Source organism: Embiotoca jacksoni, unplaced genomic scaffold, assembly GCF_022577435.1.
Source record: "Embiotoca jacksoni isolate LCO1_2020_lvr unplaced genomic scaffold, fEmbJac1.0.p SCAF_19, whole genome shotgun sequence".
Taxonomy (NCBI): Eukaryota; Metazoa; Chordata; class Actinopteri; family Embiotocidae; genus Embiotoca; species Embiotoca jacksoni.
In genome coordinates this window covers 1,243,383-1,258,165 of record NW_027185329.1, presented here as the reverse complement: position 1 = coordinate 1,258,165, position 14,783 = coordinate 1,243,383, and the positions used below count along the sequence as shown (strand labels likewise).

Here is a 14,783-nt window from a genome sequence, read left to right as displayed (position 1 = left end):
GTCACAATTAATCAAATGCGTTGGACAAATTAATCTCTAACATGAAAGCTAAATACAAAATATTACTATAATATTGCAGTTTGCAGTTTGACCAAACGATTTGAAATGAATCTTTATATTTATATTCTATATCATATTGAATGACCTCCTTTAGGTGTCATCAGGGTAATTAACCATAGAACTGTTTTATAGTTATAGTCTTATCTTTAATCAACCCTCGATGAGGACGAGCATGTAGGCGTTGTAAGCAGCAGCATGTGTGTATTTTGGATATCTGTAGGTTAAATGATTTTTTTTTTTTATTGCAGGCAAATAAAGACAGATTAAGAAGATATATGCAAAAAGGGACTTTTATGAAAACTGTAGGGGCAGTTTCCCCAGAAAAGTAGGCATCGTTCTGAATTTTACTGCCCACATATTGTGTGCTTCGACTTTAAATAGCTTTTAAGATAAATATAAAAAAATAAAAAAAAATAAAATCACAATGCTCGGTGGTTTAATAACGACACAGCACGTGCCTTCTTAAAAACAAATACAATAAACAGGGTTTGGTGTGTGTGACGATGACAGCGGAAAATATACCCGACTTTTATTTTGACAGCGACCCGGAAGTGCTTTGGATAATGTCAACAACTAGCATGTAGCACGAGCGGAATCGTCCGTTTCTGTTTGTATATGTGGCGCGTGCTACTGCCGCAGCATGCGTCCAGGTAAATGTCACGTTGCAGTCTGAGCAGGTAAATATACACTTTAATAAAAAAAAAAGAAAGAAGCGCTTTCGGTTGTTTTTTAGTTTTTTTTAGCAAGTTTTTGTGTTTTTGGTGTCGAAGCTAACGTTAGCTTGCTAGCTAAAGTTGTGTAGCAGCTAGCTGTCACGAAGGTAAAAGAATAGTTTAAAAAGCCTTTTGGAAAAGTATTGAAGCCTCCACTCTTTGTGTTTTGTTATATATCATTTATATTACCGTCTGCAAAGTGTTGTTAGCAGCGGTTTTGCTCGGTTAAGTGTTTTTGTCGGAACTACAGTTGAAAACAGGCCGTTTCTAAACGTTTAAATCTGAATTTCTGCTCCGTAACAAACGTAAAAGAACTTTTATTTTTATTTATTTATTTCTCAGATATAAAAGCTTCATATTGACGGTTTTCATTCCTGGAAACGTGCAGGTTTATTTCTCGTTCATCATGGCTGACGACCCGCAGAGGAACTTCCGGTCCGCCTACTATGAAAAAGTTGGTTTCAGAGGAGTCGAGGAGAAGAAGTCTCTGGAAATCCTGCTCAAGGATCATCCTCTGGGTACCTTCACACTTTAATATCCTTATATAGGATCATCCTCTGGGTACCTTCACACTTTAATATCATTATATAGGATCATCCTCTGGGTACCTTCACACTTTAATATCATTATATAGGATCATCCTCTGGGTACCTTCACACTTTAATATCATTATATAGGATCATCCTCTGGGTACCTTCACACTTTAATATCATTATATAGGATCATCCTCTGGGTACCATCACACTTTAATATCATTATACAGGATCATCCTCTGGGTACCTTCACACTTTAATATCATTATATAGGATCATCCTCTGGGTACCTTCACACTTTAATATTATTATATAGGATCATCCTCTGGGTACCTTCACACTTTAATATCATTATATAGGATCATCCTCTGGGTACCTTCACACTTTAATATCATTATACAGGATCATCCTCTGGGTACCATCACACTTTAATATCATTATACAGGATCATCCTCTGGGTACCTTCACACTTTAATATCATTATATAGGATCATCCTCTGGGTACCTTCACACTTTAATATTATTATATAGGATCATCCTCTGGGTACCTTCACACTTTAATATCATTATACAGGATCATCCTCTGGGTACCTTCACACTTTAATATCATTATATAGGATCATCCTCTGGGTACCTTCACACTTTAATATCCTTATATAGGATCATCCTCTGGGTACCTTCACACTTTAATATCATTATATAGGATCATCCTCTGGGTACCTTCACACTTTAATATCATTATACAGGATCATCCTCTGGGTACCATCACACTTTAATATCATTATACAGGATCATCCTCTGGGTACCTTCACACTTTAATATCATTATATAGGATCGTCCTCTGGGTACCTTCACACTTTAATATCATTATACAGGATCATCCTCTGGGTACCTTCACACTTTAATATCATTATATAGGATCGTCCTCTGGGTACCTTCACACTTTAATATCATTATACAGGATCATCCTCTGGGTACCTTCACACTTTAATATCATTATATAGGATCGTCCTCTGGGTACCTTCACACTTTAATATCATTATACAGGATCATCCTCTGGGTACCTTCACACTTTAATATCATTATACAGGATCATCTTCTGGGTACCTTCACACTTTAATATCATTATATAGGATCGTCCTCTGGGTACCTTCACACTTTAATATCATTATATAGGATCATCCTCTGGGTACCTTCACACTTTAATATCACCACTATATATTTTCTAACATCTCTGCTCAAAGTGGAACTCAGAAAATACCAAATATTAATACCTCATATCTGTATTATATCTCATATTTGCTTGAATAACAGAACGGTTTTTACTTTCTTTACAGATCTAGAAAAGCTGAGCACCTTCAGCCAGAGGTTCCCCCTCCCCTCCATGTACCGGATCCACGTGTGGAAGGTTCTGTTGGGTAAGAAACACTCAGAACCCGTCGCACACGCTCACATTTAGAGGCGCTGTCGTCCACCGCGAGTTCATTATGCTCACCGGACACCCCGCAGGCGTCCTGCCCCCCCACAGCGACTCTCACGCTCTGGTCGGAGGCTACAGGAAGGAGCAGTACCAGGACATCCTGGAGGCTCTGGAGGTGATGAGGTACATCAACTTCACCACGCCGTCCACCCACGTCTACCTGCGCATGTTCCAGCTGGAGAGCCAGGTCCTCCCGCGGTGCTCCGAGACCTCGGCGCCGGTGAGACGATGGATGAAGCAGGATTTTAACTTACGTTAGATTTAGACTTTATTAATCCCATGGCGGGGAAATTTAGTCGTCACGGCAGCACAGAAAAAAACAGAAAGGTGCACACAATATGAAAAAAATTACAAATATGTATAAGACATAAGAAATAAGATAGATTAAATTATTAATTAAATTATAAATTAATAATAAAATTATTTCAAATTATTATTTTAATAAAATTAAAAATATTTTTAGGAAAAAAATAAGAGCAATGAATAAATACACACAGCCTATATACACAAAAAACAAATAAAATAAAAAATAAATAAATACTATTTACTACTTACTTACTCACTCTGCAACAACCCCAAAAAAAGACCTTTAAAAATGTTCGTACATGATCGTCAGCAGGAATCTTATTCAGATAAGAAGCTTTTTAAACATTTCTGTACATAAAGCAGCCGTGTGAACGCTGTTATGAGAAATGATGCATCAGATCTGCAGACAGTAAAACACTTGAGTGTGTTGACGTGTGATCAGTTTACCAGTTTAAACCATAAAAGAATAACAGTGGCCATGTTTATATTGACTCATAAAACGGCTGAAACCTTGACAGATGGTGTTATTAAAAATCAAATATTACTGCAGTGATTTCTCTTTATTTCTGTATTTTCTGATGCCGATGTGCTTTTTTTTTTAAATTTCATTTTCTTTTCTTCAGGACGAAGAGGACGAAGACTTCCTCTCCATCGGCCGAGCGATGGAGGAGATCGTCGATGATCCCGTCGACTGCTATTGGCTGATCAAGGTGTTCGTCAATCAGTTCCACACAAAGTTTGGAGACTCGCTGCCTCACCTGGTGAGTTTTACACAACTCTGAGACTTTATTAGTAAAAAATAAAATAAACAGTAGATTCAAAGATAAATTGAGCCTCATCAGTGGACTGAATGGTTCATTATGTTTCTAAAAAACAAAAACATGCAGGAAGTTTATGAATTTTTCATTGAACTCTAAAGATTCATTGAAATAATCTGAAGTGATCATGGATTCAAAAAAATGAATATATATTGTGCTGCTGCTTCCCTCAAATACTTTATTGTTTAAATGGGTAAAAGTCTTTTAAAGTTCACGCTGATTTTCACAACAATCTATAATTGTAAAGCTAAATTTTTACAGACTTGTACAAGTCAAATTTTCAGGAGTTTGTCTTCATTGAAACAGAATTATTTATTTATTTTCTGGAGCCTGATGTATAAATTATGCGCATGTCATTTTCCACACAAACAAAAAGTGTTTATATAAGAAGTGGACACATCAGGCAGACCAGGAAATACACACTCAGGAAAACAGGATTACAGTTAATATGGTGTGTTTCTGTAATTATTTCCTGGTCTGTAAACTTTTAATTTTATGTTCTTTTTCAATATTTAAATCAATGTTTGATAATTTTTTGTGCCGTTTATTATTTATTGAAATATCACCACGGTGACGATCTACAGATAGTCTGTTTTATTATTGGCCTGTCAATCATCCGTTAAGCACCAAACTGTACGAAAAGTGCTATATAAATAAAGTTTGATTGATTGACAGGTGTGATTAAATAGTGTCGTTATAAATAACCACATCTGTGTGTAAGACAGATTTAATAATCAGTTAAAAATGACTCCAAATGCGTCTTATTAGGAAATCATGGAGCAAAATTAGTTTCTATCAAGTGGTATAAAAGTTTCTTATGACTCAAGAATTTGGGTTTCTTTTTTTCCCGTCCGTGCGTCACCACGAATTAATAAGCCTCCGTTGTTTGCTCCCTCTCGTCCCGGAGCAGCCGAAGAGCCTGGAGCATTACCTGAGTCAGGAGGAGCCGCGGCTGCTGACCCACCTGAAGACCAGCGGAGCGCTGACTCAGCTGCCCTACAGCCTCTGGTTCAGACGCTGCTTCGCCGGCTGCCTGCCGGAGTCCAGCCTGCAGAGGTCGGTCCAGAAGCGTCACAGCGCCGCGGCAACAAATTTATTCAAAGCGCCGATTAGATTTGAAATTTCCCTTTTTACCAGTTTAGTGGAAGTAGAAAGAAAAAAAAAACAACCCGGCGCTGACGTTGGAGGGAATGGAGACGAGGCCGAGCGGTGGGCGGACAGACGTTCGCATGAAGCTGGAGGCTTTTCTTTTTTTTCACCGTCTTTGTCCTTCAGTGACTCAAAAAGACTGCTGGGCATCTTTTTGTTTTTTTATTTTTCTATTATTATTATTATTATTATTCAGCTCCATTGAATGACACACGTCAACCAGCGGCGGAACAACAGCTGACGGCACGCAGAGAAAAAAACGCTGCAGACTTTACGAGAGTCCAGTTTTAACTGTCTGTACGTTAAAGTCTCCTTCTGCCGTTTATATTAAAGTATATATTCTTTTTTTAGGGTGTGGGACAAGGTGATCAGCGGCTCCTGTAAGATCCTGGTGTTTGTGGCCCTGGAGATCCTCCTCAGCTACAAGATCATGTTGATGGGCATCAACCGGTCGGAGGGCGTCGTCAGGTTCCTGCGTAATGTGAGTAAATGAACAGCTTTACGAGCTGGGACTTGTTTTTGTTGCTACATATATTATATACTATATTATATACTATATTATACATAATTAAACGCAATTAAAACGTCTCAGAACTTTACTTGCGCAATTTATACTCGTGTTAATTCACGGTACACATTCGCATATATATATATATATATATATATATATATATATATATAGTGTCACAATCGCGTTTAATTGGATCTTAGGATGAAACGAAACAAACATTTTGGACACTTACACTCCGATATTATGTTTGTCCACGTTACAGATCCCGCAGGAAAACACCGACGCCATCGTGACCAAAGCCATCGACTTGTGGCACAAGTACTGCGGCACCCCGATGCACGCCGTGTAGAGGAGAGACGCTTTCCCACAATCCACCGGGGCTGACTGTGGAAAAGACACTGCGGCTTTTTTTTTTTTTTTGTCTCTGCACGACTGGACTGAAAACTCATCACGGGACACTTTTCTGAAGAGACTTTGGAGCCGGAGCTGGAAAACTGCTCCTGAACTGAGCTGATGATAAACTCATCAACGAGGCGAGTGATGAGTCACTTTGTAAAAAAAAAAAACCAAGGACAAGAGAGCACAAACTTATTACTTTTTAATAAGTTTCTTTCTTTAAGAAACTGCATACATCATAGAAGACTCACAATAAATTAATACTCACATGCAGTTTTTTCTGCTTTACAAAAGACATTTTGAAAAGCCTCTTTACTTTCTATTTACATCCTCTTAGAATTCTCAGAATATTTTTCTCTCCAAACATTTTTAAACGTACAAGCGGCAGTCTTGTACACACACGCACACGCACACGCACACACACACACACGCACAACAGAGCAACTTGTCAAAAAAAACTGCCAGTTGGTGGACCCGGTATGACGAGTAAACAACAAAAAACAAAAAGTAAGGTGGCAGGTTTCCATATCTCGTCTTACACAAACAAACAAACAAACAAAAAAAGCAACAGAATACTTTCTTGTAATTCAGTGACAGTTTTCTGCGTCTACAGATCGAGAATCTAATAAATCATTTGGCAACTGTTTTAATCCCCGTCAACGCTGGGATGCGTTCAGGGTCGCAGCAAATCGAAAGTTGCTTTGGTTTGAAACGGGGAATCTCAGAGCGTTTTAGAGGCTCCTGAACGCAGCCCCATGAAACAGAAGGACAAAGCGTGGAGAGGAGCGGAAATTATTATTGCTCGGCATGATTGACGTGTTTTGGAGATTACGAGTTTTTACTTTTAGTACTTTTTTTTTAAGGGCAATTTTTGGGCTTCATATTCAGCTGCCTGCCAACTGTGAATATTTACATTCCTCCGGCAAAAGAGAAACGATCACCGAGATGTCATCTGCGGAATAAAAACCGAGTCCTCCGGGCGGGATTACGTCCAGTCGAGAGAGGAGAGTGAAACATGATGAAGGCGAGAGAAAAAAAATACAAAAAAAAAACAATCAGAGGAAAAAAGAAAAAAGACGCCCGTCTTCGTCTCCTGCCGTTTCCCCCGTCCGTTAAAAATTGGCACAGATTCTGTGTTCGACCTTCAAAAAAACCAGAAGTGCGCCGCAAAAGTAAACGTACCGCCCGCCTCTTCATCATAAAAAAATGACAATTAAAAGCTTTTGAATATCAAGAAGTCTGAAAAATCTCCACCGAGGGGAGACGACAGTCGAGTTTCATCCATCTGAAAGCGGTTTTTGTGTTGTTTTTTTTGCTCCCATTTTTTCCCGCGTCACGGCTCCCGAGTCCGAAGTCGCCGCTGGAGAAGCGTTGGCAGTACGAGGGCAGCGGTCCGAACACTCCGGGCTTCTGTGGGAGAATTAAAAAAAACATGGCCGACGGTCCGACGACGACTTTTTATGGCCGGTGAAACCTGCGAAGACAAAACAAAAAAACGTAAAGAGAAAAGTGAGAACGTTTTCAAGAAGTGAAGATATTTGCTGAGAACTCTCCGACTATTATGCGAAGAGTAGCTGTGGTAGACTGATGATCGGCAAGCTTTAAGACTTCAAACTACATCTGATTTTATTTACTTTTATTTTAAGGAGTTACAACTTTTTCTGCTTAGTTTTTAGTTTTAGGATTTATTAATCTGGTAGTAATGTGTTTTTTCTCATCCTTTTGTTGTTTAATGCTGGTTGGCAAAAAAGCCTTAAGGTACATTACTGCCCCCTTCTGGCAGTAGTAACACATTACTACCAGTAAGTAGTAGTACTGGTAAAAACCAGGTGATTAAGATTAAGATGATGGTTAATGCTAACTTGCGTAAATGTCAGTTTATTGTTCTTTGAGTGAAGCTGAGGATTATTCTTTATGGGTATGTAGCCGAACATCCATAATACAAATATATTACTATTTATCTGTGATATTCATCAGTGACCCTTCACGTTTGTAGGTTTCCAAAGTTGAGACTGAAGAGTGCAAAGTTCATCCCGGTGAGCAGTCGGAGACCTTGTTGTTACATTTTCATGACATTTTGGGAAAGAAACAATACTTTTAAATTGTTTTTGACATTTTGGACCTCGTGCTATTCCAAGAAATCTTCATGACGAAGGATGAAATAATATAGTACGAGATTTTTTTTTATCATATTTTAGACGACACGCTACAGTATGACTTTTCTTTCATATTTTGGACGCCGTGCTGACAGGGTTACACACATACAGCTGAGTCTGACTGATAAAAGTTTAACCAGAGCTAACAATGTAATCTGTGCCGGTTGTGTGTCGGCCAATGAGAGTTTAACTTCCTCTTACCTGGTCAGGTGACGACTCGACTCGTGCACCTCCATCTCTGTGCTTTTAAACTCGTTCAGCTCCTTTCTGATGGCGGCCTGCACACGGAAAACACACAACCAGGTCAGAGTTACATTCACGAGACGACCGCTCGAGTCCAGACTTCAGTTTCGTTGCGTTAAACGAACCTTGTCGGCAGCTGTCAGCCGAGTCCACGGCTTGTCCGCTCTCCGGTCGTAGTCCTGAGCCTCGGCGACCTCCACGTAGTCGCTGAAGCGGATGAGGATCTTGGCCTCCCTCAGCTCCTCCACCGTCGGCCTCTGGCTGAGCTGCAGGGTGGAAGAAAAACACCAGCGTCTGAGCTGAAGAGACGTTTCCAGGATGAAGCCAACGATTAAGTGATGAGGTGAAGCTCCACGTAAATGGAACAAACTCCCAGAAAGCTGCAGCTCTGCGGCAACTCGGCTCCTTTAAATCAAGACTGAAGACTTTTCTGTTTGCTGCCTTTCATTGAACTAAAAGTGAAGATCTTAATTGATTCATTTCTTGCATTTCTGTATTTTACGTCCGTAACTTCGATCCTAATTCAGCTTGTTTTCGTTTATTTCATCTTAATGTTTTAATCACTGTCTTTAATTGTGTTTCTTTTGCTTGATGTGTTGAAACACTTTGAATTGTCTCGTTGTTGAAATGTGCTTTACACATAAACTTGCTGGATCAATATCGTATTAATATCAACAGAAAAATCATATTTTCTCTTTTTGCAAACTTCTGCTAAATCCTTTCATTAAAAAGACAAAACTTGACCTCTGCACTTGGATTTGCATCAAAATAAACAACAAATATGTCTGCGCTGAAATTCATCACAACTTTCTAAAATCCAAATGAGTACTGTATTTATATATATATATATATATATATATATATATATATAAATAAAACAAAGTCTGTAATAGTTATATCTTCTACTGCTAATAAACCTCTAAAGTACCTTCATAACTACCTTAACTCATGGCCTACATGTCCCACCAGGCTCCATTCATATATTTCCTTTTTTTAAGATGTAAAGAAAAGACTGATCCAAATCAGGTCATATTTTCAAATCAAACTCAAAAGGACAAAGTCCAAGAATAAATCTATCGTGTTTAGGAGTGAAAACCGAGCGAGTCGGTGAGTACTGCTCTTCAGAATTGGTTCATCTATCAATACACATAATCAGATATCACGATTACAGCGGCAGCTGTTCTCTCCTTCACAGTAACAGAGACGATCACACAGGATGATGTAACCAATAATAATAACGATAATAATATCACTCAGGGCTGCAATCTGATGGGTGGCAGGTCGGTCGCCAAGGCAACCGTGTTCAAATTTCCAGTCGGCGGTTATGAAGCGACCATCTCGACGTTGTCCGCTGATGAAAGACTTTTTTTTTTTTTTCTTCCGTGTCTCACCTTCTTCGATAAATGTCTCTTGATCTCCCTCTTCTCCTCCTGCTCCTCCAGATCATTTCGAGCTGGAAGAAGAAGAGAAAACAAAAAAAAAAACAAAGATCACGATCACACGCAGAAGAGACGAGGATTCTTTTTATTCTAGTTTTTATTTGATTTTGTTCAGCTTTTATGCAACGCGCCTTACGTTTCAGTATGTTTCTCTGCTCCAGCTCCTCTGCTGTCGGCCTTTGACTCAACCGTCTGGAAAAAAAACAAGCAAGTCATCCATTTCAGGGAATCTATTTTTATATAGTTTTGTGCGTGCACCCTCTCAGGTCATCGTTATCGTACTCGTGTAAAACCTCACACGAGAGATTTTTACTTCACGGGAGCTGACTGTGCGCCTGATGTCGGTTTTATGAGCCCACGGACTCAAGAGGTGAAGCAGCGGCAGGATGACTGATAGTCGGTGAGAGTAGGAGGAAGAGGAGGAGGAGGAGGAGGAGGAAGAGGAGGAGGAGGAGGAGGAGGAGGAGGATGGAAGCAGAAAGATCCCAAAACAGGAGGCTGTGATCGAGGAGAGGATCCAGAGGAGGAGGAGGATGTTTCCTGGCTGGTTTCTCTCAAACGTTAAAGACGTGTATTTCATTAAAGGGAGATTACTAAATCAATAAAAGATAATATTACGAGATGTCACACGCAGTGGAGGCGGAGAAACACGATGAGAGCAAGGGGGGTGTCATATTCTCTGCAAAGTCCGTTATTATCATGAAAAGAAAAAAAACATTAAAACTTTAATTCAGCTTCTATTATTTTCTAAAACATTGTATATTGATATAATATTGTTTTTGTTAGTGCTGATGAACCACCAACCTGCGGTTCCATCTTCATAACATGAGGACTTTCTACGCTGCTTTCTACGTTTGATATCGTTTAATATGAAGTAATTATGAATACGAAGGAGTTTTACAAAGTAATAAAAACACTGAAATGTATTTAAAGATTAAAAGATGCACGTTACTGAATCAAAAATGAGATATTTGGTGGCTTAAATTCATTTTTAAAGTACATTAGTCATCTTATATGTTTTTTTTTTGTTTTTGTTTTTTTTAATGGAAAACATTTTTTGTTTCCGTACATGTTTAATGTTTCCCGTCCGGATACGACAGACTGTCTTCTTCTTCTTATTTATATTACATGTCCTCCTGCTCTTCACCTTTAATCTGCCTGAGTTATGACTCACCATCCATCATGTGCTGCTTGTAGCAGCCAGGTCACATCTATCACCGCTCACATGGACCGCAGCACCCAGCAGGTGACCGGGTGGGTGGGTGGGTGTGCGTGTGCGTGTGCATGTGTGTGTGCATGTGCGTGTGTGTGTGTGTGTGTGTGTGTGTGTGTGTGTGTGTGTAGCTCCACCTGGTCAGCTTGGTGGCCGTCTGCTGTCGGGACTCGAGCCGCTCCTGGTCCGACTGCATGGGCAGGATGTTCTTCTCCTCCAGCTCCCTCTTCGATGGACGGTTGCTCAGCTTGATGGCCAGAGAGTCTTTTCGTAAAACCTTCATGGCCAGCGTGCCTTTAACGGGACATACGAAGAAAAAGAAAAAAAAAAAGAAAAAGGGACGTACACGGTCATCTCAGATCCAGACTGGAGCGACCGCTCACGGTACACATTTTCTACTTTCGTGCCTTTTTTTTATTTTTATTTAGTTATTAATTAATGTTATTTTTATTTTAGGGTTTTCCCCAAAAAATGTCATAAAAATGTAACATGTTATAATTGATGTTAGCATCATCGACTCTGACAATAAAAATGGACATAATCTCCTGGAGACATAAAGTGCAAGACCACTAAGAGCCACTAGGGGGACGGCTCCGAAAAGAAAACCCTCTGGCCCCCTAGTGGCCAAATAGAAAGTGACCTATTGCAGCTTTAATTTGCTTTTTTCTTTCTTCTTCGCATACAAAACCTCCAACGAGCTTTTTATTCTGCTTGTTTTTCATGTGTAATATGCTGAAATAAACTCCATCCAGTTTATACAGTGTTCTATAACTGCTGCTGTGATAAATAATTCATATCTCCGATGACAAGCTGCAGCTCCGAGTACTTTCACCTGTCACCCTGTGGAGACTCACACACATGATGATGATGATGATAATAATGACCCGTGCAGACCCTCTTCATAAATATGTATTATGATTAATAACAACAGGCTGCAGTATGGATTCAGTGAGCAGCAGCTATATGCCTCCAAAACCTGAAAGAAAAGACGCTCACTTGTAAACAGTGTGTCATCCTCATCTTCCTCCTCGTCTTCGTCTTCCTCCTCATCGTCGTCGTCCTCCTCCTCCTCCTCCTCTTCGTCATCCTCCTCCTCCTCCTCCTCCTCGTCCTCGTCCTTGTACATGCCCGGCAGGTCCTCGTAGTCGGCCTCGTTGGGGAGGTTCTCCTTGTCGTCGTCGCACTCGATCATCACCGTGGGAACGCCGTGCATCATGGAGCTGGCGGGTCGGTGGAGGGAAAAGGGTCAAAAGGTCAGAGGCGTGAAAGCTCAGCGTCCCGCGAGGACGGTTTAAAGTGGCGAAAATAACGGCGGAGCAGCTCGAGTGTGAGCGAGAGAATCAGATGTGTCAACGCATAAAGTTCCCTCCAGCCGGTGACGCATGCTGGAAAATGTAGAAACAAATAACACAGGTGGGCAAAACAAAAAGCACATCGGGGAGCTCTTCCAGGAACAAGCCCACCGGCAGGGGGCGGAGCCTAACCGGGGTCAGAGAATGAGTCATCAGACAGGCCACCAATCACACTGATGGATGTGGAGGTGGTGGTGGTGGGGGGAGGGGGCAATACACCTCCATAAGTTACAGAGGGACCAGTGTGATGATGTCAATGACAGTATTTTTCTCCCATCATGCATTGCAGCAATAGGAAGGTGGACAGTTAGAAAATCAAGACTTCAGGATGAAGAAAATCAAGTTTGAGCTAAAAGCAGAGCTGAACTGAATATTTCCTTGATAGATTAGTCGATTGTTGGCAAATCAATCGGCCTGATGTCACTGAACAAGGAAAAAAAGATGAATATTTTGTGCTTCTAGTTTTTCTAACGTGAGCGTTATCTGGTTTTAGATCATCGTGAACTGTGAAATTATCTTTAAACTTTAGACCGTGCCGCTCACCTCTCGAACCTCTGCATGGTGAGCGCCAGCGTCTTGTTGAGCTCCTCGATGATGCGGCTGGGCGGGTGCAGGTGGACGGGCAGCGTCCCGTAGTGCAGCGAGTGGCCGCCCATGGGGGCGTGGCCTGGGGGGGCGGGGCACTTCTGGAAGGTGAGCGCGGAGGGCTCCAGGCTCCCGGCGGGCACGGACATCAGGAGCTTCTTCGGAGGTAGAGGAGGAGACAACTTCCCCGACATGCACGGCAGCTTCACCGGGGCGCCGTCTGCGTGGGAGACAGGAAGTGGAGACGTTAAAAGACGCGGAAACGCCGTCGGGGAGCGAAGCGCGCCGAGACGGAAACGCACCCGTCATGTGATTAGGCAGCCGGTTGAAAGGTTTGGGCGGCAGAGCGGGAGGCTGCTTGTGTAGCGTCGGAGGTCTGGAGAGCGTCGACTCGGCGCCGTCGGCCGGATGCAGCGCTGACTTCTTTGTGGGCGGAGCCTGGCTGGATTTCTGGGCGTGGTCCTGGAACTCCAGTGATCCTGAGGGGGAGAAAAAAAACAAAAAAAACGCGGAGTAACGGAGGAGTCAGAGGGCGGGCGGCGTGTCGGGAAGGAAGACGACGAGGTGACGGCGGCGTGGAGGCGGAGCCGCCGCTCCTTCCATCAGCTCAGTACCTTCAGACTCGGAGCCGTTCTCCATCCTCACCTCCTCCCGGACGCACGGAGACGAGCCGTCTGCGGGAAGACGAGGAAATATTAAAAAGAAATCAAAAGAAATACGTAATTGGAAAAAAAGGCAGAAATCAGAAGGAAAAAAAAAAATGTGGATCAGTGAAATGAGCTGAAACTATTTTTTGTTTAATCGGTCTGTTAACGAAATGCAGAGAAAATGTTTTCTACAAGCAATTAATTGTAAATTATTTGATAAAATATGTGACTTTTCGCTGCTTCTCCTTTCTAAGAGCTCATCTTTGACTGTTAGAAGACATCATCCACTTTACTTTGTTTACGTTTTATAAGATAAACGATTAAATCATTTATTATCCAGTAATGATTTAATGTGATTTTTCCCCAATCAGCAACTTAATTTTCTCCTTAAATGTCACAAAACTGTCAGATTGAGTTAGAACGGCAACATTTGATGTTTATGTGATAAATATTGTTGGAAAATGGTTGAAATAAATATTTTTCTAATATCTATAATGCGGCAAACGTGTGCAAAACAGTTGAACGCCTGCAGATGTTCTACATAATTTAATGATGAATAATTGATTTACCATAAATCATGAAAGAATGATTGAAAACCTGATATGATCCATAATAACAGTTATCGCTCTGCTCGACTAACAGAATGAAATACGACGAAACTAAATGTGACAAAAGCGGAAAGTGGACAAAATAAACAAAGTGATTGATCAGCTGGTTTCGGCTCTGCAGTATTTCCACATCTGGGATCCGGCGTTGTTATCGATCGCCTCCGGCGTGTTTCGCTCTCACCTTTCTCGTAAACCTCCTTCAGGAGTCCCTTCTTGATGAGCTCCTCTCTGCTCTGCCGAGTCGACATTTTCCTCTCCAACACTGAAAGATGAACACGGAGGACGAGACGTCAAGATCTTTACAATCTGCACCGTTTCCCGAGGGACACACGATATTAGTTCATGACCAACTTTTTTGTAAATTTTCTTCGTCTCCTCTTCTGTTTCCTCGGTTGTGTTTCTGAATATCAGGACGGGAACGTTCTTTTTTTTTTTTTTCCAGAACGTTATGACGCCACAGTGAAGCTGACCTTCTTATAATTGACGTGTTTTGTAAAATGACCTCTATCTGAAAATAATCCCGTCATTGATAAGATATTAGGCCTCAAAAAGTGGCATTTTTGTCTGTTTGATT

At 41.1% G+C, this 14,783-nt stretch overlaps 2 protein-coding genes across 4 annotated transcripts in view; one reads left to right on the top strand and one right to left on the bottom strand.

Annotated features, from left to right (window-relative positions):
* Nucleotides 1-629: 629 nt before the first annotated feature.
* On the top strand, nucleotides 630-7,061 carry tbc1d7 (TBC1 domain family, member 7). Of its 2 annotated transcripts, none has more exons than XM_069152953.1 (8): nucleotides 630-737; nucleotides 1,162-1,291; nucleotides 2,644-2,724; nucleotides 2,816-3,006; nucleotides 3,716-3,853; nucleotides 4,821-4,966; nucleotides 5,411-5,540; nucleotides 5,833-7,061. In XM_069152953.1, the coding sequence occupies exons 2-8, from the start codon at nucleotides 1,180-1,182 to the stop codon at nucleotides 5,917-5,919; spliced, it is 885 nt and encodes a 294-aa protein (XP_069009054.1). In that variant the 5' UTR covers nucleotides 630-737; nucleotides 1,162-1,179; the 3' UTR covers nucleotides 5,920-7,061. The 2 variants fall into 2 exon arrangements, with proteins under 2 accessions (XP_069009054.1, XP_069009053.1); XM_069152952.1 differs by having other exon boundaries at nucleotides 4,818-4,966.
* The window catches only part of phactr1 (phosphatase and actin regulator 1), a 26,739-nt gene continuing 18,109 nt past the window's right edge, over nucleotides 6,154-14,783 (bottom strand). For both annotated transcript variants that reach the window (XM_069152950.1, XM_069152949.1), the window contains exons 3-13: nucleotides 14,391-14,471; nucleotides 13,569-13,628; nucleotides 13,257-13,433; nucleotides 12,913-13,174; nucleotides 12,014-12,237; nucleotides 11,155-11,311; nucleotides 9,941-9,996; nucleotides 9,757-9,818; nucleotides 8,491-8,631; nucleotides 8,324-8,400; nucleotides 6,154-7,440 (exon numbers count right to left, since the gene is read on the bottom strand). In XM_069152950.1, the coding sequence (XP_069009051.1) occupies nucleotides 7,425-7,440; nucleotides 8,324-8,400; nucleotides 8,491-8,631; nucleotides 9,757-9,818; nucleotides 9,941-9,996; nucleotides 11,155-11,311; nucleotides 12,014-12,237; nucleotides 12,913-13,174; nucleotides 13,257-13,433; nucleotides 13,569-13,628; nucleotides 14,391-14,471 (1,313 nt within the window). In that variant the 3' untranslated portion in view covers nucleotides 6,154-7,424. The remainder of the gene's footprint in view (nucleotides 7,441-8,323; nucleotides 8,401-8,490; nucleotides 8,632-9,756; nucleotides 9,819-9,940; nucleotides 9,997-11,154; nucleotides 11,312-12,013; nucleotides 12,238-12,912; nucleotides 13,175-13,256; nucleotides 13,434-13,568; nucleotides 13,629-14,390; nucleotides 14,472-14,783) is intronic.

Bases quoted from the DNA above. Each gene is read 5' to 3' on its own strand.
- tbc1d7 (XM_069152952.1), top strand. From the start codon at position 1,180: ATGGCTGACGACCCGCAGAGGAACTTCCGGTCCGCCTACTATGAAAAA. The intron at 3,854-4,817 runs GTGAGTTTTACA...CTCGTCCCGGAG, and splicing joins GAGACTCGCTGCCTCACCTG to CAGCCGAAGAGCCTGGAGCA. The intron at 4,967-5,410 runs GTCGGTCCAGAA...TTCTTTTTTTAG, and splicing joins CCGGAGTCCAGCCTGCAGAG to GGTGTGGGACAAGGTGATCA.